The following is a 21,318-nucleotide window of genomic DNA, read 5'->3' as shown; positions in this document are numbered from 1 at the left end:
TATGGGGACCAGTTAGTGGGAATTGGATCGAGAGATCGGGAGGTGGGTCTCCTGCACAAGATGAGCTTGGAGAGGGCATGAGGGGAGATGAATGCAAGTTTAGGGTAAGGTCGAGGGCAGCTGATTGGACGGTCTCAGGCCCCGAGAAGGCTGGACTTGGCCCAGTCGGATCTGGGTGATGAATGGCTAAACCACTTAGCTGCCATCACAACACCAACAACTTAAAATATATAGCACCTTTTAATGTAATAAAATGTCCCAAGGTGCTTCACAGGAGGATTAGAAAACAAAGTATGACACCGAGCTACAAAAGGCGATATTGGGTCAGGTGACTGAAAGCTTGGTCAAAGAGAGAGGCATGAGGGAGTGTCTTAAAGGAGGAAAGTGAGGTGGAGATGTGTAGGGAGGGAATTCCAGAGCTTGGGACTACGATGTTTTTCAGGATATCTTATTCTGGCAGCCCACAGTGTTACACCTGGAAATTTGGACTTGCTAATTCTAATCCTGTGGGACCTGGAATTCCTGACAGGCAGAGTTCCACCCCAGTTGGTAAAGTTTCGAAACAATCTCTGTTTAGCTGTGTGGGTTTTCAGCACGAGAGGAGCTGTTTCTCACAAACCATTTCCTGTATAGATACTCGATCACTCGAGCTAATGCAATTACACAAGACATTTTTTATTTCTATTGCGTCTCCGTTTCCATTATAAATGCTGCTTACTAACTCCTGCGCAGACTGTGCCTGGGGCATGTTATATACAAGAAGGGGTATGTGGGAGGGGCCTGTTCATCTTGCTAGTTAACAGGAGCCCAACAGAAGCACCTTCCCAAGAAACTGCGACTTTCAACAACGCTCATTACCAGTTTCATCGACAAGCTATTTAAAAACGCAAGACTTTCATTTTTATAGCGCCTTTCATGACCGCATAGCTGATCATCCAACTCAGTAACCTGTTCCCGCTTTCGCCCCATGCCCTTTGATCCTTTTCGCCCCAAGAGCTCTATCTAACTCCTTCTTGAAAACATACAATGTTTTGGCCTCAACTGCTTTCTGTGGTTGCGAATTCCACAGGCTCACCACTCTCTGGGTGAAGAAATTTCTCCTCATCTCAGTCCTGAAAGGTTTACCCTGTATCCTTAAACGATGACCCCTGGTTCTGGATTCCCCCACCATCGGGAACATCCTTCCTGCATCTACCCTGTCAAGTCCTGTTAGAATTTTATAGGTTTCTATGAGATCCCCCCTCACTCTTCTGAACTTCAGCGAATATAAACCTTCGCTGCACTCCCTCTATACTGCATCTGCCATGCATTTGCCCACTCACTCAACTTGTCCAAATCACCCTGAAGCCTCTCTGCATCCTCCTCCTCCTCACAACTCACCCTCCCACCCAGTTTTGTGTCATCTGAAAGCACTTAACAGCCAATGGAGTATTTTGAAGTGTAGTCACTGTTATAATGCTGAAAACGCGGTTGTGAATATGTGCACAGCAAGCTCCCACCCACAGCAATGTGATAATGACCAGATAACCTGTTTTTGTGTAATGTTGGTTGAGGGATAAATATTGGCCCAGAAAACCGGGGAGCACTCCCCTGCTGTTCTTCGAAATAGTACCGTGGGATCCTTTTACCCGAGAGGGCAGACGGGAACTCAGTTTAATGTATCACCTTAAGACTTTTATCAGTGGCTTCAGTGATAGGAAAGGCAGCAAGAGAGGAACAACAAAAGAGACGGGTAGAAATGTGAAGAGGAACGAGCTGAGTGCCAGTTATTTTTGCCTCCAATCCTGCACCTGAACTAAGTTACTGGCTTGGTTTTGGTTCTGAAGAAGGGTCAATGACCTGAAACGTTAGCTCTGCGTCTCTCTCCACAGATGCTGCCAGACCTGCTGTTTATAGCGGTTACACGTGTAACTCGCTTAAGCTCAAAATTCCGCCCTCTTTGAATTGAATCGCACCCTGGGTCTGCGTGTCTCAGGGCTCAAAAACGGGAGAAGCCTACAGTCCAAATTTGATCCACAGTCTGTGTTGAGTGTGTTAATTCCAGTCGAGGTGGCAGCTGAGATGCTACCATTGGTTCCCCAGGGTTAGTGTGTCTTCCCACTCCTGCACACACTTCAGCGACTCCAGCTAAAAGTGCATGCCTGTGGATACCTTGGCTGTGAGGTTCTGCACAGTTAAATAACATCACTTTTGAAAGGCAAAGGACTGATTCCACTGCTTGGCAAGTCGGGAATTAGGTGTCATCGGTGTAAGTTTGCCACTAAAAAAGCCATGAGAGGGGTTACAAGAAGCTTCTTTCAGCCGAAAGCTATTCTGCCACAGGAAGTAGTAAGTGAAAATTGCATGAACATCAGACGTCAAGAAATATTCAAGGATTTGGGGAGAGATTTGGGCAACGTATCAGAGGGAAGCTGAAACTGTTGTCATGTAGGAAACACAGCAACCAACTTGGGCACAGCAAGCTCCCACAAACAGCAATGTGATGATGACCAAGTAATCTCTTTTTGTGATGTTGATTTAGGGATAAATGTTGACCAGGGTACGGGGGGAGAACTCCCCTGCTCTTCGAAATGGTGTGTGGGATCTTTTCAACCACTCGAGAGGGTCCTCGGTTTAACGGCTTATCCAAAAGGCAGTGGAGAGTAAAAATTGATGAGGACAAAAATCGAACTGGACATGCACCTGAAGTGCTCTAACCTGCAAGGCTATGGACCAAGGTGGGATTAGATTGGGCGGCTAGTTTTTTTTCCGGCTGGCATGGATACGATGGGCTGAATGGCCCCCTTTTGTGTCGTAATTTTTCTATGGTTCTCTGAAAAAGTATTAGATTAACAACTCCAAAAGGAACTCGATAACAGAAATACAGTCAGCACATTGCATGAGGACAGCTGTGGATTGCAGAGTAATGGAGATACATTTAGTGAGAGTGCGGATGAGAGGAAAATAAAAGCAATCAGGAGAGTTCTTTGGTGCATTTTTTTCCAAGGGTGATCTCAGCAAGTAATGTGCATTAAGTGTACATTTTATTTGAATGTCTGATTCACTTTCTGCTCCATGCCACAAGTTGTCTGCTGAATGTGTTCAGCGAGAGAAGGGAGGTGATGCGAGAGTGCATTGCGAGACATCAGTACTATTATCCTTCGTTACAACAGTGACAAAGTACTTTTTGAAGTGTAATCGGCTGTTAAGATAGTTAGATTTACATTTCTATCGCACTTTTCACAACCTCAGGACATTCCAAAGTGCTTTACAGCCAATTAGTTACTTTGTACATATAGTCACTGTTATAATGTCGGAAATATGGCAGCCAATTTGCACACAGCAAGCTCCCACACACACAGCAATGCAATAATGACCAGATAATCTCTTGGCCAGGACCCAAAGGATAAATCCCCTGCTCTTCTTCGAAATAGTGCAGTGGGACCCATCTGACATGGCCTTGGTTTAATGTCTCATTAAAAAAGGCGGCACCTCTAACAAAGCGGCATTCCCTCAGTACTGCACTGGGAGTGTAAGCCTAGATTATCATGCTCAAGACTCTGGAGTGAGATGTGAACCCCAAGCTTCTGACTCAGAGGTGAAGCGCTACCTACTGATACCTGGCTGACACAGTAAAGAGCTTCAGCATGTCCTGAGGTGATGGAAGGTGCTATATAAATGCAAGTCTTTTCTTAAATCACTATCACGTGACTATCAGGACAGTAGAAGGTGATTTAGTCATAGTTATAGTCACGTCCCCACCATTCTCCTACCACCTACCTACACTAGTCATTATCTGACTTGTAATTCCGTTGTCCCTGTGAGTAATAAGTGAATCCAGTGGACCGAGTGTCACTTAAATCAATTCACACTGTATTGTTTGAGAGTCTTAAAAACATCAAGAAGATTTTAGTTAGTCTTTCCAAAACAGCCACGTTTCTCACCATCTGTTTTACTGCAAAGCACTCTATTGTGATGCTCTCAGGTCTAGAGTGAGGTTTAACTGAGTTTATTAAGAAATACGAGGCAGAGACTGAGACAGAGGCAGCTTGCAGTTGAACATATTGCACTCTTTATTCTGTTTTACTTTCACTTTCTCTTTCAGCTCCCTCTGCTGGCTCATATGTAGATGGTAGCCTCAAGTGAACAATATGTACAATGCAATTTCAAAACACTCTCAAAACACTACGTCTGTTTGGGAAGACTGACACTGCAGACAAACTATTCCACCCTGTGAGCCCGAATTGCTGCAGTTCCTATCTTAATGATTCCCATGCTCGTGCTGCCTTCCTATGTTTCTTTTACACAGTTGCTGAGCATTTGTACATTAACCTCACTCATCTGGTTCCACTGCCTTTCCCACTTCACCGACGAAAAATCAATATCGTTAGGTATGGGTTGTGAGAATATATCGACTCCACTGTGCGAAACACTGGATCATACTAGACTCGCGTTCCCTCGGTGTGCTATTTTAGAGCGGTTAGCATGTTTGCATCAAATGTCTGAATGCGGCAGTTTAATGAGATCATGATCCCAAGGATTGACGGCTGCTGTGAAATTGTGCCTCGAGGAACTCGTCACAAGTGTGTTCAGTGTAAATGCACAGAGCATTAAATGTTAATCAAGTTGGACTCTGCAGAATACACCTTGAATAGATTTGAGGATTGTATTATTCCTGTGTCTGTACATTTCTGCCTCTGCACCTGATCTATGAATATTCCTGAACCACAATCTGAATGGTTTGAATTGGATAGTGACATGGTAAGTGCTTAGGTGGGGTGAGGAGACAGGAGGTCACTGTGGACACGCTTTTTATTTTCTAGTAAACAATTTGCCCTAATGGCACTATTAGATCAGTTGTGGGGAGTGAGGTGAAGCAGTGATACTTACCCATGTGCGCTGGGAAGTTGCTTGGAAGATAGGCACTAAACTTACCACTAGAAATTATAGTTTATCCATTCCAGTCTAAGTACCTTTTTAACATTATGATGAGCCTTAATTACTGTCAAAAAACACCTCTGGCACTGAAAATTAACTTTAACAAATGTGGTGTCTCATTCCTTCATAAAATTATTGTTGGAGCATTTTTTTTTACAAAAGCATTTAAGTACTATTTTAATTATTTTTTCTTTCTGTCCATTTTATTTCTCACTCTCTTAATCCCACCTTTCTTTCCTGCTCCTTATTTTGCTTTCTCTACCTGATTTGATATTGAATTGAATATTCTGAATGATAGTTGCTGTTTCAGACTTTTTATTAACTCATTCAGGGGACGTGGGCATCACTGGCAAGGCTGGCATTTATTGTCCATCCCAAATTGCCCTTCAGCACGCTCTGCGATAGTCATTAATGATTCTTCCATTTCCTTGGATCAGGGGATACCCAGTTGCTTTGCTTGTTCTGTGAAGATGTACTGCTAACTTCAAATCCCATTGTGCTACACATTTAGACCTGAAGTGCTGTACTTAGATCTAATAATCGTTCAAGCTGTTGCCAGCTGAGAAATTGCCCTGCATAATTTCTAAATCAGTGTTCTCTAAACTTTATGATCTGCGACAATTTGACACACGAGCTTGCTTTGTGAACCAACAAGATCATCGAAAGAAATTAATCTTTGTTTAATAACCCAAAGGATGAAATACCAGGCAGGATTTCACAATGTGAAATTTAATTAAAGATTGCAGTCTACAGAATCAGAAATGTTATGACATTATCATTCATTCTGTCGCTATTGGTTTATCACACCTTTCAAATGATACTTGGTGCAAAATGATACTTGGTGCTCACTACTCAATGACTCAGCCTGGAAAATGTGTGGGAGGACACGGAGTGAGGATCGGAACTAGTTAAGCTGTGTCTTCCCACCTTGCAAAGGAATAACCTGCCCATTTCTCATAAAGATAGGCCCCACCTCAGGAAGGATGCATTGACCTTGGAGAGGGTGCAGTGTAGATTCAGCAGAATGATACTGGGGCTAAAAGGGTTAAATTAGGAGGACAGGTTGCACAGACGAGGCTTGCAAACCCTCGTGTGCAGGAGATTAAGTGGTGATCTAATTGAAGTGTTAAGTTGATTTAAAGGATTTGATCGGGTGGATAGAGAGAAACTATTTCCTTTGGTGGGCAGAGTCCAGAACAAGGGGGCATAACCTTAAAATTAGAGTCAGGCCGTTCAGGAGTGATGTCAGGAAGCATTTCTTCACACAAAAGGGTAGTGGCAATCGAGGACGCTTGCCCCTCAAAAAGCCGTTTGAGACTGAGGATGGATTGAAAATGTCAAAACTGAGATTGATAATCGTTGTTTGGCAGGGGTATGAAGTGATATGGAGCTTGGGTGGGTCAAGGGAATAGAGATCCGGATCAGCCACGATCTAACTGAATGACGGAACGGACCTCATGTACTGACTGGCCTCCCCTCTTCCTGTGTTCCGAGGAACTGGGGCTATTTTTGTTAGAGATACAGAAGCTCAGAGGGAAGAGGCTCAGTGGAACATTCTCAAGAGGGATTCAATCCAGTTCACTTGGTTAGGTGATGCAAGTTCGACAAGGATGGAAGGACATGGGGACCTGTGGAGAAAACCCATGGATTTTATTGAAAATACTGTGTGCTCCAAGAGCTGGGTTGGATCCCAGCAAGTGCTCCTTTTCACGTTCTTTCAAACCGTAGCTGTTTCTGTCCCTGAGCGAGGGGGCACATCCAGTTGTAGGGGGGCAAATTGAGGATTAGCTGAGATTACTATCAATGGATTAGCATCAGCCCCTGGAGTCGGAAAGCAAACTCCCTGGGATTTTCCAACATTAGCCTCGGTTTTGTTTAAAAATCCTTTGGTCTTGGATTGTGCAATGGGTGAGGCAGAGGTCAAATGCCATACATGCATCCAGTCTGGATGGGAAGGCTTTGGTGAGACACATTGAGCCCGATTTTAACTCACTTTCATTTAGATGGAGTTAAAATTGGTCTTGATGCCTTGACTTGGCCCTCGTTGAGTATGTTTGTGGGTTTGTAAATTAGCCCTGTGACTCTTCACAAACCCATAATCGTCACTTGGGCGGGTACTGCAGGGCACCTGAAATTCCTGGGACTGTATCCTATAGATACTGGGGGAGTCTGAAATCCTTGGAACTGTACCCCAGTTACCAGATTTCCCAGCAATGAGTTGTTGCCTTTTGGGAGAAGGGGAAATAGAGAGAAAAGTCACAGTGTTAGGATAAGGGTTCAGCCATTTCGGCCTGAGAACAGGAGAAATTTCTTCACTCAAAGGATTGTGAATCTTTGTTGCTGAGTAGGTTCAAGACAGAGGTCAATAGCTTTGTTTGGATTCCAAGGGAATTGAGGGATATGGGGATAGTGGGGGAAGGTGTGACTGAGGTGGAAGATCAATCATGATCTTGTTGAATGGTGCAGCAGGCTCAAGGGGCTGAATGGCCTCCTCCAGTATCTGTTTCTCACGTTCTTATGTTTAAATCCAGTCTCTGCAAGTTAAACTGTCTAATGTAACAAGAAAGTCAAGCTTTTGCTGAATGGGTTGCAATCTACCATTGATCTACACCAACGTTCTCAATTACATGCAGCCAGCTGCACTGATAATGTATCCTACAGACCGTGAGAATTTAAACTCAGCCGCTGTCAAGACCTGTGTGATTTCTGAGAGATCACAAGCACCGACCCCCGCCCCCCATTGCTCAGACTTGTTTATTTGACGTTGGTAACCAGCTGACGTACTGCTGCATAAAACATTCAAAGACTCAGTGCGGTCTACCTTTGTGTTTAGGAGAGAAAAATAGAATTCTCCCTCCTCCAGAAGGATGTGAGGTCACACCTCTCTGACATTTCCCCATCCTTTAGGAGCCAAGGCAGATGGTTTGACTGAGAGAACAGAGTGGGATAGCATGCTAATTCCCACACTCACCCGAAACCTGCACACAGACTGAAACCAAGGATTTTAGCCTCCAGACAGATTGGTGGCGGGCAGTGAGAGGGTGCAAACATTTGCTCAGTCAACCGGAGTGCCAGTTTGCCATCACTAGAAGCGGGTAGCCAATTAAGGTGGTGAAATGGCCTATTAAGGCCGAGTGTCAGAGGCCGACTAGAATTTTCCAGTTCGCTTGTAGGCCGCCCGCGGTGTTGGGAACTCGACCAGGCAACAGACCAGTGGGGTGGGGTGGGGTGGGGCCAGCCCTCGAGGCAGGCTTTTAGGCCTACTCCACCTGCCTGGCTAACCATTTGACCCTGATGTCGGTGACCCTGACGCAAAACCCAAAATCCTGCCCCAAGCGTTCCTGGACTGTGGTCTGAGGGCTGCTAATGACAGACTGGCCTGGATGACAATGTAGCACAGACAATGAGTGGAACCACAAAGACCCCTGGTCCATGTGTGAACATCAATCAGTATGTACACACACTGATTCCAGATTGTTAGGAAATAGCCAGCCAGTTCACCAATTTAAGATCCAAATACTCATTGCAGTCTGCCACTTTCTCTATATTTCTGGTACCTCGACTTGCGTAACAATTAACAGATTTCTGTATTAACAATTTCTACCAAAAGTTAAAACCCTATAGGGAGAAACAAATTGGGACGTATGTCTTTACAATACCTCAGTTAACAAACTGGTTTACTTATTCTAATGTTCTTTTTCTATCAGGCTAACAAGATCAGTATAACTCCCTTTCTTTATAGAATTACCTGGTATTTACCTCACAAAAAACAGGTCCTTTGGCCCAACAGGTGTTTGTCAGTGTTTATGCTTCTACCCTCCTTCATCTCATCTCCTTCATGAACATATAATAGAATCACAGAAACGTACAGCACAGAAGGTAGCAAGTCAGTCCATCATGTCTGCGCTGTCATTGCTCAGTCCCACATCACTGTTCTTGTCCGTAATCCTGGGACCATCCTGGTAAACCTCCTCTGTCCCCTTTCTAAAGCCTTTACATCTTTCCTGAAGTGTGGCACCCAGAGTTGTTCACAATATTCCAGCTGAAGCCGTACCAGTGATTTATTAAGTTCCAGCATAATCTATTTGCTTTTATATTCTATTTTTCTATTTATATACCAAAGTAACTTTTATTCTTTTTCAACCAATTTATCAACTTGCCCTGACACTTAAGAACACCAAGGTCCATCTGCTCATTTACGCTTTGCACAATTGTGTCATTAATACTATCCTGTCCTTCCAAAGTACATCACTTCACAATTCCCCACATTGAAATCCATCTGCCCATTTCACCATCCTGTCTATCCTTCAATTTCTTTCTCCCTCATGTGTTATCTCCTTTCCCCTTAACTGCATCTATACGATTCACCTGAACCACTCCTTGTGATAGCGAGTTCGACATTCCCACCACTTTATGTGGAGAGGAGTTTCCCCTGAATTCCAGTTCAGATTTATTGGTGATTTAATGTTTGGCCCCTAGTTTTGGTCTCCTCCACATGTGGAAACATCTTCTCTAAGTTGTTATCTGAGCTTCACTTTTTCTTTCGTATGTTTTTATTTTAATGCAAACCAGCACAAGCTAATTTCCCTCATTGTAGCAAAGCCCCAATTAAGAAGGCAATATTTCCCCAAATATATTACTTATGTCACACTGTCAGCCTTGTACAATTCTCAATGATTACAGCTCCCTGACATAGGAACCCAGTATACAATGGTAGATCTTTATTACTTTGGATTAAAACCTGTTCAGGATTGGTCTCAATTCAGAAGGTGTCAGCTGGAGCTCCCTGGTGGCTCTCTTTTGCCTCTGAGCCAGGAGGTTGTGGCACAAGTACAAACTTCAGTGCAACATCGAGGGAGTGCTACACTGTTTGAAGTGCAGTCTTTTGGAGGAGATGTTAAACCTTGGCCCCATCTGCTGTCTCAGGTGGATGTAAAAGATCCCTTGGAACTATTTTGAAGAGCAGGGGATGTCTCCTCACTGTTCTGCCCATTATTTATCCCTCGGGCAAGATGGTCTGGTCATTTTTCACTTTGCGCACAGCAAGCTCCCACAAACAGCAAATCAGCTGCCGCGTTTCCTGAATTAAAACAGTGACTACACTTTAAAGTGCTTTGCAGCCAGGGAAATACTTTTGGAGTGTCCTGATGTTGTGAAAGGTGCTATAAAAATTCTTTTACTTGTTTGCAAATCTCTCCATGGCCTCCCCATTCCCTATCTCTGTAATCTACTCCAGCCCCACAACCCTCAGAGATATCTGCGCACCTCCAACACAATCCCCCATTAACGGCCGTGCCTTCGGCTGCCTGGGCCCTAAGCTCTAGAATTCCCTCCTTAAACCTCTCCACCCCTCTTTCCTCCTTTCAGACATTCCTTAAAACCTACCTCTTTGACCAAGCATTTGCTCATCTGTTCAAATATCTTCTTATGCGACTCTGCATTATATTTTGTCTGATTGCAGTCCTGTGAGGCTCCTCGGGACCGTTCTAAAGGAGCTGTATAAGTGCAAGTGGGTGTTGTTTCTCGGCAAACAGGAGAATTTTTGTTTTAATACAGTGTTTATTCTCATTTCTAAACTGTAGCTTTTCGGGAATCAATTCGACTGGAATGCGGGATAGGAATGTAGAGTTGGGTTTTTGCGGAATCGAAAGTCAGCAGGTTGGAGGATGCTCATGCAACAGAGAATCAATCTTTAAAAAATCCATGACCTTCTCTTTATGATTGAAAGGTGCTGGCCGGCAAAGTCATGACTTGTCTCACTCACACACTGTTTTAAAGAATGATAGCTGGAATTCCAAACGCAGAGTGAGAGGGAACAAGGATCAAGGTTGTGTGTTAGTGTTCAGCAGATGGAAGTAAATAGACATCAAATCCTTCTGAGGGTTTGCAGTGTGTGGGGTGCAGAGCAGTTGGCAGCAGTGCATTATCCAATCACAGGTGAGTGCACCATGATTGTGCAAGGAAAAGGGGGTGAAGAGATGGCTGTGCTGTTCCCTTGGTGACCAAGAGAGGGGGCTGGTCCCTCCCTATTTATTGGTGATCGAGAGCAGAGTTCCAAAAGCTAGAGAGAGCAGAGGCAACCCTGAACACACCAGGCAGGGTTGAAAGCTTCTCCAGCCAGCTCCGTCAGCTGTGGAGAGAGGGGAGAGAAACAAGCAGCAGAACCAGGAGCTCTTGCAAAAGCACGGTCTGATCTGCGAGGGAAAAGCGTTTTGTTTGTAAGTCCAGGAATTTCATATATAGTTATTTAATTTATTGTGAATATGTTCATTCACACTGAAATATTCCAGTGTAACAACACAGCTGCATGAATATTTAACAGCACAGAGGCAAATATTTATTTCTGTTACGAAAGCATTCTGAGGCATTCTTACATCCAAGCGATGGATTTAATTTAATTTGATTTCCCTTCAGGCTGTGTAAAATATTTTAAAGTTCACGATTGATAATGTAAATGACAAAATGCAGAAAATCCTATTTAGTCAATATTTACAGTATTTATGAATGATTAATGTTCAGTTGCCCAGTGGCAAAAATATTTGAAAGTGTTATTTTTTGGAACAATGTGAAAAATTATATATTTATGTTCTGATGAATTTTAATGAGCTGAGAGATTGTTTTCCAATCAAGGCATTTTTTTTTCATCTATTCAAATTAAAAGTGACAGCTTTTGTTGAAATTGTCTTTCTTTGGGAAGTGTGGGTGTGGGTTGAAATTTAATAAAAGAAGAAAAGATTATCAATGTCGATGAAAGTGGCACAGTATAAATATTCAGTGATCGTCTCATTGAACAAAAGACTTTGCTTCAGGTAACAAAGGGCTTGTCCTCCAGTCACACATCAAAATGAATTACAGACTGTGTAAAGTTAACTGGTTTCAGTGTTAAATGTAAGACCCCAGCTGCTCGACCTTTCTGATAACGTTTTAACCCATCAGAAAATGACCCTCCCTCTAACTCTGAAAGGCTATTTCTTCTCTTTTTGTTTCTGCAGGAGCCTGAAAGGAATTGTCTTTTTTTAAAATCATTTCCTCCAAATAAAGGCAGGAGATGGATAGATAGCGAGAGAGAGAGAGAGAGACGTAGCAAAGGAAGAAAGCCATCAGTACAGGGGAGGAGAGAGGCAGTCAGAGGATTTCCAGAGAGCAGCAGAAAAGTCTGCAGAAGCGGCTGATTCGTAGGGGCGAGATTTGACATTGTTGAATATTCTGTTTGAACTGCCAAACTGTTGAAAAATTGCAAAGAAGGACAGTTATCATTAAGGAGGCCGAGAAGAAAAAACAAAAGCCAAAATATTAAGACTGATCAGATTTAAAATATTCAAAAGACCATTCATCTGAGGCAACAGAACTATGAATTACTTATTACAGAAGAAAAGGCAGGTTAAATAGAAGGCCGATTCTTGTGAAGAGCACAGAAGTTTGTCGTGAGCTCAATCTAGTTAGGTGTGGGTGACAGGCTGAGGAGAAGAATGTTGTCTCTGTCAACTGAAAGCTGGAGCTTGTATCCAGCAAACACCACCACCTATCAGATTGGACTCCTGGACAATGCCAACAGCTCCTCGCAGTTCACTGGAGTTGAGTTGATTCAGTCCTTCAAGCCTCTCATCATTCCTTGCTATGTGCTGGTGGTCTTCATCGGCATCGTCGGAAACTATCTGCTCCTCTACGTCATCTGCAAGACCAAAAAGATGCACAACGTCACCAATTTCTTCATCGGCAACCTGGCCTTCTCGGACATGCTGATGTGTGCCACCTGCGTGCCCTTTACACTGGCCTACGCCTTCCACCCACGAGGCTGGATCTTCGGCAAGTTCATGTGCTACTTTGTGTTCCTGATGCAGCCGGTTACGGTTTACGTGTCCGTCTTTACCCTGACGGCGATCGCAGTCGACAGGTAAGGCTTCAATCGTTTTCTTTCCCTGGGCATTGATAAAGATGGAGGCAAGGGTATAATATCACCGGCTTCCGTTGTTTATGTCGCAAGCCTTGCAATCTCCGATAAATTCTGACCGGCTTTGCTGACTTTTCTGAAAAAATATGTCGCCCGTCGAATAATCTCGTTCTCCTCGGGTACAGTTCCACAGGCATTCCAGCAAACTGCGACAGGGGTGCAATTGTATCTTTTCTCAGGCTATTCAACCATGACCAGAAAGGAAAAACCTTGTGTTTTTATAGGAACAGGAGTAGGCCATTCAGCCCCTTGAGCCTGTTGCACCATTCAATGAGATCATGGCTGATCTGTGAGCAAACCCCATATACGAGCCTTTGCCCCATATTTCTTAATACTTTTGGAAAACAGAAATCTATCAATCTCAAATTTAAAATTAACAATTGATTAACAATTTCCATTTGTGGAAGAGAGTTCCAAACCTCTACCACCATTTGTGTGTAGAAGTGTTTCCGAATTTCACTCCTGAAAAGTCTGACTCTAATTTTTAGACTATTCCCCCTCGTCCTAGTCTCTCCAATCAACAGAAATAGTTTTTCTCCACCTATCTTATTCTCCTTTAATATCTTGAAAACTTGGATCAAATCACCCCTTAACCTTCTAAATTCCGGGGAATGTAACCCTGGTTTGTTTAATCTCTCCTCGTGTTTTAACCCTTGGAGTCCAAGTCTCATTCTGGAAAAGCTACACTGCACTTTCTCCAAGGCTAATCTATCCTTCCTAAGGTGTGGTGCCCAGAACTGCTCAACATTACTCCACGTGTGAGAGAAGCAGGCTTTGTATCGTGAAAGTATAACTTCTACCCACTTTATATCTTGAGGAATAGAATACAAGTCCAGTATTCCATTAGCTTTTTTGATCATTAAAATGTCATGGACAAGTACAGTGAATAATCTATGTACCTGGACCCCCAGTCTCTTTGAACCTCCTCTGTTTTCTAGCTTTTTACCATTTATAAAATACTACCCGACCATGTTTTAAAATTGTCCGGGTCTGTCCTGTCCACAAAATGTAGGAAAAATCCAATCCAGCCGATTACGACCCCATCAATTTACTCTCAATCAATGTGATAGAAGGTGTTGCTGACATCAACACTTAGTCACCAATAACCTCGTTCCGCCAGGGCCACTCGGCTCCAGACCTCTCATTCCAGCCTTGGTCCAAACATGGACAAAAGAGCTGAATTCCAGAGGTGACTGACTGCAGTATCAAGGCGCCCTTGCAAGATTGAAGTCAGTGGGAATTAGGGGGAAAGCTCTCCGCTGGTTGGAGTCATACTTAGCACAAAGGAAGATGATTGTCTTTGGAGCCCAATCATCTTAGCCCCAGGACATCGCTGCAGGAGTTCCTCAGGGCAGTGTCCGAGGCCCAACCATCTCCGGCTGCTTCATTAATGTCCTTTCCTTCATTATAAGGTCAGAAGTGAGGACGTTTGCTGATGAGTTATGAACGGTACTGAACACTGTGTAATCCTCAGATAATGAAGCAGTCTGTGCCTGCATGCAGCAAGACCCGGTCAACATTTCAGGCTTGGGCTGATAAGTGGCAGGTAACATTCATGCCACACAAGTACCAGGCAATGACCATCTCCAACAACGGAGAATCTAATCATCTCCCCTTGACATTCAATGCACTACCAATGCTGAATTCCCCACCATCAACATCCTGGGGTCACCATTGACCAGCTTAACTTGACCAGCCATATAAATACTGTTACCACAAGAGCAGGTCAGAGGCTGGGAATTCTGCGGTGAGTAACTCACCTCTTGACTCCCCAAAGCCTGTCCACCATCTACAAGGCACAAGTCAGGAATGTAATGGAATACTCTCCACTTGGCTGGATGAGTGCAGTGTGGCATGTGAAATTTTCCCGTCTAAAGGAGTGGTTTTGGAAGTGAGAGAACTTCGACAGATTATAGTTCGGCCATCTGCAATGTTCTCACCTACTTCCTTTAAAATCCTGGGATACAAACCATCTGGTCCTGGAGATTTGTCACTCTCATGACTGTTAATTTCCTTACAGCACTTGGCCTGTAGCCTTGTATGCGACAGTGTTTCAAGTGCTCATCTAAATACTTCTTAAATGTTGTGAGGGTTCCTGCCTCTACCACCTCTTAAGGCAGTGCATTCCAGATTGCAATCACCCTCTGAGTGAAAACATTTTTACTCAAATCCCCTCTAAACCTCCTGCCCCTTACTTAAATCTGTGCCCCCTGGTTATTGACCCCTCCACTAAGGTTAGATAGGAAGAAATTTTTTCCCTATCAATGCCCCTCATAATTTTGTATTCCTCAATCAGGTCCCCCCTCAGCCTTCTCTGCTGTAAGGAAAACAACCCTAGCCTTTTCAGTCTCTCTTCATAGCTGAAATGTTCCAGCCCAGGCAACATCCTGGTGAATCTCCTCTGCACCCTCTTCAGTGCAATCACATCCTTCCTATAGTGTGGTGCCCAGAACTGTACACAATACTCCAGCTGTGGACTAACTAGTGTTTTATACAGCTCCATCATATCCTCCCTGCTCTTATATTCTATGCCTCGGCTGATAAAGGCAAGTATCCCGTTTGCCTTCCTAATCACCTTATCTACCTGTGCTGCTGCCTTCAGTGATCTGTAGACAATTACACCAAGATCCCTCTGACCCTCTGTACTTCCTAGGGTCCTATCATCCAATGTATATTCCCTTGCCTTGTTTGTCCTCCCAAAATGCATCACCTCACACTTCCCAGGATTAAATTCCATTTGCCACTGCTTCGCCCATCTATAACTGTCCTGTAATCTAAGGCTTCTCACTATTTACGACACCACCAATATTTGTGTCAAGTGCGAACTTAGTGATGATACCTCCTATATTCACGTCTAAATCATTAATGTACACTACAAACAGCAAGGGTCCCAGCACCGATCCCTGCAGTACACCACTGGACACAGGCTTCCACTCATATAAAAACAACCCACGGCCATCACCCTCTACCTCCTGTCACTAAGCCAATTTTGGATCCAATTTGCCAAATTTCCCTGGATCCCATGGGCTCTCACCTTCTTAACCAATCTCCCATGCGGGACCTTATCAAAAGCCTTACTGAAGTCCATGTAGACTGCATCAACTGCTTTACCCTCATCTACACATCAATTCACCGCCTTGAAAAATTCAATCAAGTTAGTTAGACATGATCTCCCCCTGACAAAGCCATGTTGACTATCCCTGATTCATCCCTGCCTCTCCAAGTGGAGATTAATCCTGTCCCTCAGAATTTTTTCCAATATTTTCCCTACCACTGATATTAGACTCACCGGCTTGTAATTACCTTGAATAATGGTACCACATTCGCTGTCCTCCAGTCCTCTGGTATCTCTCCTGTGGCCAGAGAGGATTTGAAAATTTGTGTCAGAGCCCCTGCTATCTCCTCCCTTGCCTCACATAACAGCCTGGGATACAGCTCATCTGGGCCTGGGGATTTATCCACTTTTAAGCCCGCTAAAACAGCTAATACTTACTCCCTTTCAATGCTAATATGTTCAAGTATATCACAATCCCCCTCCCTGATCTCTACACCTACATCGTCCTTCTCCATCATCCTTTGTGTGATTTTTTTTTTAATGAGCTGGTATCCAATTTAGTTTTATGTCTCTTCCTTTTGCCATCCATGGCTGTTTTAAGAATATAACAATATAAGGGATAGGAGTGGGAGTAGACCATAGAGTCCCTCAAGCCTGCTCTGCTATTCAATAAGATCATAGCTGATCTTTTGTTTCAACTCCCCTTTCCTGCCTCATCCCCATAATCCTTGGAATCCCTTTGAGTCCAAAAAGCTATTGATTTCTACCTTGAACATACTCGATGACTGAGTATCTACAGCTCTCTGGGGTTAAGAATTCCAAACATTCACAACCCTCTGAGTGAAGACATTTCTCCTCATCTCGCTCCCAAATGGACGACCCCTTTTATTCTGAGACTATACCCCCGAGTTCTAGCGTCTCCAGCCTGGAGTAACCGTCTGGCAGCATCTACCCTGTTTAATTTAAAAGGAAGGCACATCATTGAGTTTTGTATGGAGTTTATATTAAAATGCTGCAGTGCTTTATGGAATGTTAGTCTCTCCCTGCTCCTATTTTTTTATGAATTCCCCAGACATCGCTCTCTTCGCCATGATGAGCAGCCTGCTTCTCAACTTCTTGTCACACTCTCAAAATCCTTTTGTGTGGTGTTTTTTTTTAAGGAGCTGGTATCCAATGTTTCAGATGAAGATAAAGGGTGCTCTGTGCGAGCTACAACTGCGAAGGAGGAAAGATAATTTCCCACAGAATAGAGAAAGGGATGTAATTGGGATATCTAGCTGTTACAATAGAAGTACATCAGTAATTGAGATAGTAGCTCATCTTACCATCCCCACCTGGAATTGTAGAATGATACAGCACAGAAGGAGGCCATTCTGCCCATCGTCCCTGTGCTGGCTCTTGGGAAGAGCTATCCAATTGGTCCCACACCCCTGCCCTTTTGCTGTAGCCCCTGCAAATTTCCCCCGTTTAAGTATTTATCCAATTCCCTTTTGAAAGTTAGAATTGAATCTACTTAAAGCAGCGCGTTCCAGCTCACAACAACTCACTGCATAAAAAAAAATTCTCCTCATCTGCACCTCTGTTCTTTATGACAATTAATTTCAATCCGTGTCCTCTGGTTACCAGACCCTTCTGCCAGTGGAAACAGTTTCTCCTTATTAAAACCCTTCATGATTCGATCGAATCTCCATCTGATATCTCCTGTCCGGTCTCCTCTTTAGTCAGCTCAGTTCAGCTGGCAGAGCTGAAGCCACTGAGTCAGCAGATCATGGTTTCATGACCGATTGAGACACAGAATCTAGCCTGACATTGCAGTTCAGTTTTGAAGACTGGCCAACAGTACAAAACAACAGATAAATTCATCTGTTTGTCTGCAGTGCTTCAATGAATCACAGAATGGTTACAGCGCAAAAGGAGGCCATTTGGCCCATCATGTCTGTGCAACAGCATCTCACTGAGTCCCCCCGCTTCCCTGCTTTTTCCCCATAGCCGTGCAAATTCTTTCTCTTCAGATAATTATCCAATTCCCTTTTGAAAGCCAGGATTGAATCTGCCTCCACCACACTCTCGGGCAGTGCATTCCGCAGCCTAACCATTCGCTGCAAAAAAATGTTTTTCCTCGTGTCTCCTTTGGTTCTTTTGCCATTTGTTCCAGCCAGGTAAGGAGGGAATCTCGGGCTCCCCTCTTGCCCTTCCTCTTATTTGACCACAACAGGTTTTATTCCTTTTAAACAGAGAGGTGGTAAGCACAACCAAAATGTTTTACCCTTTTCCTTTACTGTGATCTTGAAAGAACCAATGGGACAGGTTTTCTTAAGCATAATAAACTCACCTTTTTCTTGTTTAAACTCAACACTCTAACCCCGATTTAAAAAATAATAAAAAAATTACGCTACACATTCACATGAGAATCACACACACAATGATACATTACAGAGGGAAAAACTGATTTGGTGGCTGAATTCAAGTCCAGAATAAATAAAAGTTTAAATACACAGTCGGAGGCTGGATGATTTGCTGATCTTCCGGCTGGATTTGTATTCTTGAAGTCTTGGCTGGTCAAAGTGCACTTTCTGGTTGGCCTGCTTTGCTCGGGGTTTTCCTGAAGGCAGAATTGTAGTTGGGTCTCTTCCCCTGGTCTCTGGCTGGAGCAGTCTGTAGGCTTGGAGGGTCCACAGTCAAGGACGGTTTTCAAACTTGATGTTTTCTGGGGAGAGAGTATGTAAGGGAGGCCCACAGCGTTCCCTGCTGCTGCAGTCTCAGTCACTGCTTGTCTTCAGTGAATGTAACAAAGCTCCTAGTTTTTTCAGAGATGGGCAGATGGTCACAAGGTTCTCTCAATCCCCTTTGTTTTTAATCAGGTCCGAAGTCTAAAATTCAAAACCTCTCTTCGGTGGGGTTGTTGGTGTTTACCCGCTGGAGGGACGTCCCCACTTATGAATGCCTCAAGATAGTTTTGACTGTTCCGCTAACGAGGATGATCTGCATATTCCACTCAGCTGGCCAAAGCTTTGTTCTGCCTGGACTTTCTGGTTAGACTTTTGTCTCCAGTTCAGTCGCCTGATGTTTCAGATGCAAATTGCAGTGGCCACTTTGGCTGCTAGTTTTTAAAAAGTTAACTGTAGGATTTTTTTCCCATTAAAAGTCGAATGTAAGTTTCCAACTGATGAAATTAATATTTCTCATTTGGCATTAGGGATTTACTTGACACATTATATCAGTGTGCTATGGTTCTAGATCCTTCCGCCAATGGGAACAGTTTCTCCCTATCTACTCTGTCCGAACCCCTCCATGATTTTGAACACCTGCATCAAATCCCCTCTCCACCTTCTTTAAGGAGAGCAATCCCAGCTTTTCCAATCTATCCACGTAACTGAAGACCCTGAAACCATTCCCGTAAATCTTTTCTGCACCCTCTCGAAAGCCTTCACCACCTTCCGAAGGTGTGCTGCCCAGAATTGACACAATACTCCAATTTAGGCCGAACCAATGTTTTAACAAGGTTTATCATAACTTCCTTCGCAGGACAGCTGCAGAAGGGCAACAAATGCAGCCTGACCACTTCTCCCTGAAGGATCCCACTGTGTCCTTGGCCTGGGCTATAAGTGCTACATTCAAAATGTAGATTTCTAGCTGGATTTTCAACAGTTGTTTTGACTGAATTACAGCATCATCCATTAAATACATTTAAATTGGAGGAAATTTCACCTCCACACAGATGCAGAGACAGATTAACGGCTCCAATCGCAAGCTGCAGTTATTTTTGATGTGACTAATGATTCTTGTACCTTCCCTGCACACGGATGATTGTTAGTGTATAATTATGTTGCCAGTGAATAAGTAATTTTTCCTGCCTGCTGTGACAACATGAAACCCAATTAAAAGGAGGTAATTGTGGTCTGTCAGTGTATGGATTGACTGAGGTTTAATGTGATGAGAAGGTGTGTTATTTTGATTATTGAATGCTGCCTCTCCCTTGTTCCATTAGATATTATGCCACAGTGCATCCACTGAAGAAGCGTATCTCCATTGGGACCTGCACGTATATCTTGGCAGGTATCTGGCTCATATCCAGTGCACTGGCAGCTCCTGCGCTTGCTCACACGTACCACATCGAGTTCCAGGACCAGGACCTGACCATCTGTGAGGAATTCTGGATGAGAATGGAGAAGGAACATCTGGCTTATGCCTACAGCACCCTCATCATCACCTACATTTTGCCGCTTTCTGCTGTCTCCTTGTCCTACCTCCGCATCACCCTCAAGCTCAAGAACCGGGTGGTCCCCGGCAACGCCACCCACAGCCAAGAGAGGTGGGAGAAGGTGAAGCGCAAGAAGATTTTCAGGCTGCTAGTGCTGGTGGTGGCTGCGTTTGGTGCCTGTTGGCTCCCTCTGCATGTCTTCAATATCATCCGAGACATCGACATCAGCCTCATCAACAAGGACTACTTCAACCTGATCCAGCTGCTGTGCCACTGTTTCGCCATGACCTCCGCTTGCTGCAACCCTTTCCTCTACGCCTGGCTGCATGACCGCTTCAGGGCGGAGCTGAAAAAAATGTTCATGTGCAAGAAGAAAATCGTCCCGACAAGCAACTGCATCGCCGTGAATGTTGTGCTATAACGCAGCAGCCGAACTCCAAACTGCTCTCCCGCAGCCCATTGTTGGTGGGCCTTCGTTGTGTTGGAAATATCAAAGTCACTCCCTTCCAAGTTTTGGGGAGTTTGAGAGCAGAGGCTGAGCACACCATTTGTCAATGACGAGGTGTTGATTCCAACTCACTGAATGCACAGGGATTTAGTGCGATTCATTATTCCATTGCTGTGTGATGGGTCAATGACATGCCCCATTCACAATGGCAACTGCGGCCCTGGGTGAAAGGAATGAAAAATGAATATATCACATCCTCTCTGAGCATCACACGATGATGAATCATTTCAGAAATCACTTGTAGGGAATGGGAGGAGAGGAATGGGAACCCAGCACAGATAGAGAAAAGATAATAAATTCCAGATTAAAAACCCAACAAGAAACAATGCTAATAATAAAAGCATGCGACCCATGGGTGGAAAAACTGGGATCTTCAACTCCGATTAATATCGATGGGTTCGCGACTGTGCTAAGGTGGCAGAGAGACATAAAGCATGCACATGATGGGTTGAATGGCCTCCTTCGATATCATTCTACAACTCATGACATGTCTTCAACAGCAAGCAGGGACTATCAGGCTGTCACTGCATCGGTGGACGTTATTGTGTTGTCTTGAAGCTGCTGTTCGGAATGCTACTGCTCCCCTGCAGCCAGTCAAAAGTCAGATCAGAGTCCCCTGTACCCGGCAGAAGTGTTTACACTGGCTGGTCTGGTGGGTGCTGACACGCTGGAGTTGTAGGTAATGC

General features: G+C 44.1%; 1 protein-coding gene across 1 annotated transcript; it reads left to right on the top strand.

Moving 5' to 3' along the window:
* The first annotated feature begins 12,195 nt into the window (after positions 1 to 12,195).
* LOC137357024 (prolactin-releasing peptide receptor-like) lies at positions 12,196 to 20,785 on the top strand. Its single transcript, XM_068022956.1, has 2 exons — positions 12,196 to 12,811; positions 19,912 to 20,785. The coding sequence occupies exons 1-2, from the start codon at positions 12,387 to 12,389 to the stop codon at positions 20,543 to 20,545; spliced, it is 1,059 nt and encodes a 352-aa protein (XP_067879057.1). The 5' UTR covers positions 12,196 to 12,386; the 3' UTR covers positions 20,546 to 20,785.
* The last annotated feature ends 533 nt before the right edge of the window (positions 20,786 to 21,318 follow it).

The sequence above is a fragment of the Heterodontus francisci genome, chromosome 47 (assembly GCF_036365525.1).
Source record: "Heterodontus francisci isolate sHetFra1 chromosome 47, sHetFra1.hap1, whole genome shotgun sequence".
NCBI lineage: Eukaryota > Metazoa > Chordata > Chondrichthyes > Heterodontiformes > Heterodontidae > Heterodontus > Heterodontus francisci.
The sequence above is the reverse complement of the archived record's forward strand: the minus strand, read 5'-3'. Positions and strand labels throughout refer to the sequence as shown.

Coding starts and splice junctions, on each gene's coding strand:
- LOC137357024 (XM_068022956.1), top strand. CDS start 12,387: ATGTTGTCTCTGTCAACTGAAAGCTGGAGCTTGTATCCAGCAAACACC. Junction 12,812..19,911: donor ACGGCGATCGCAGTCGACAG/GTAAGGCTTCAA, acceptor TTGTTCCATTAG/ATATTATGCCACAGTGCATC.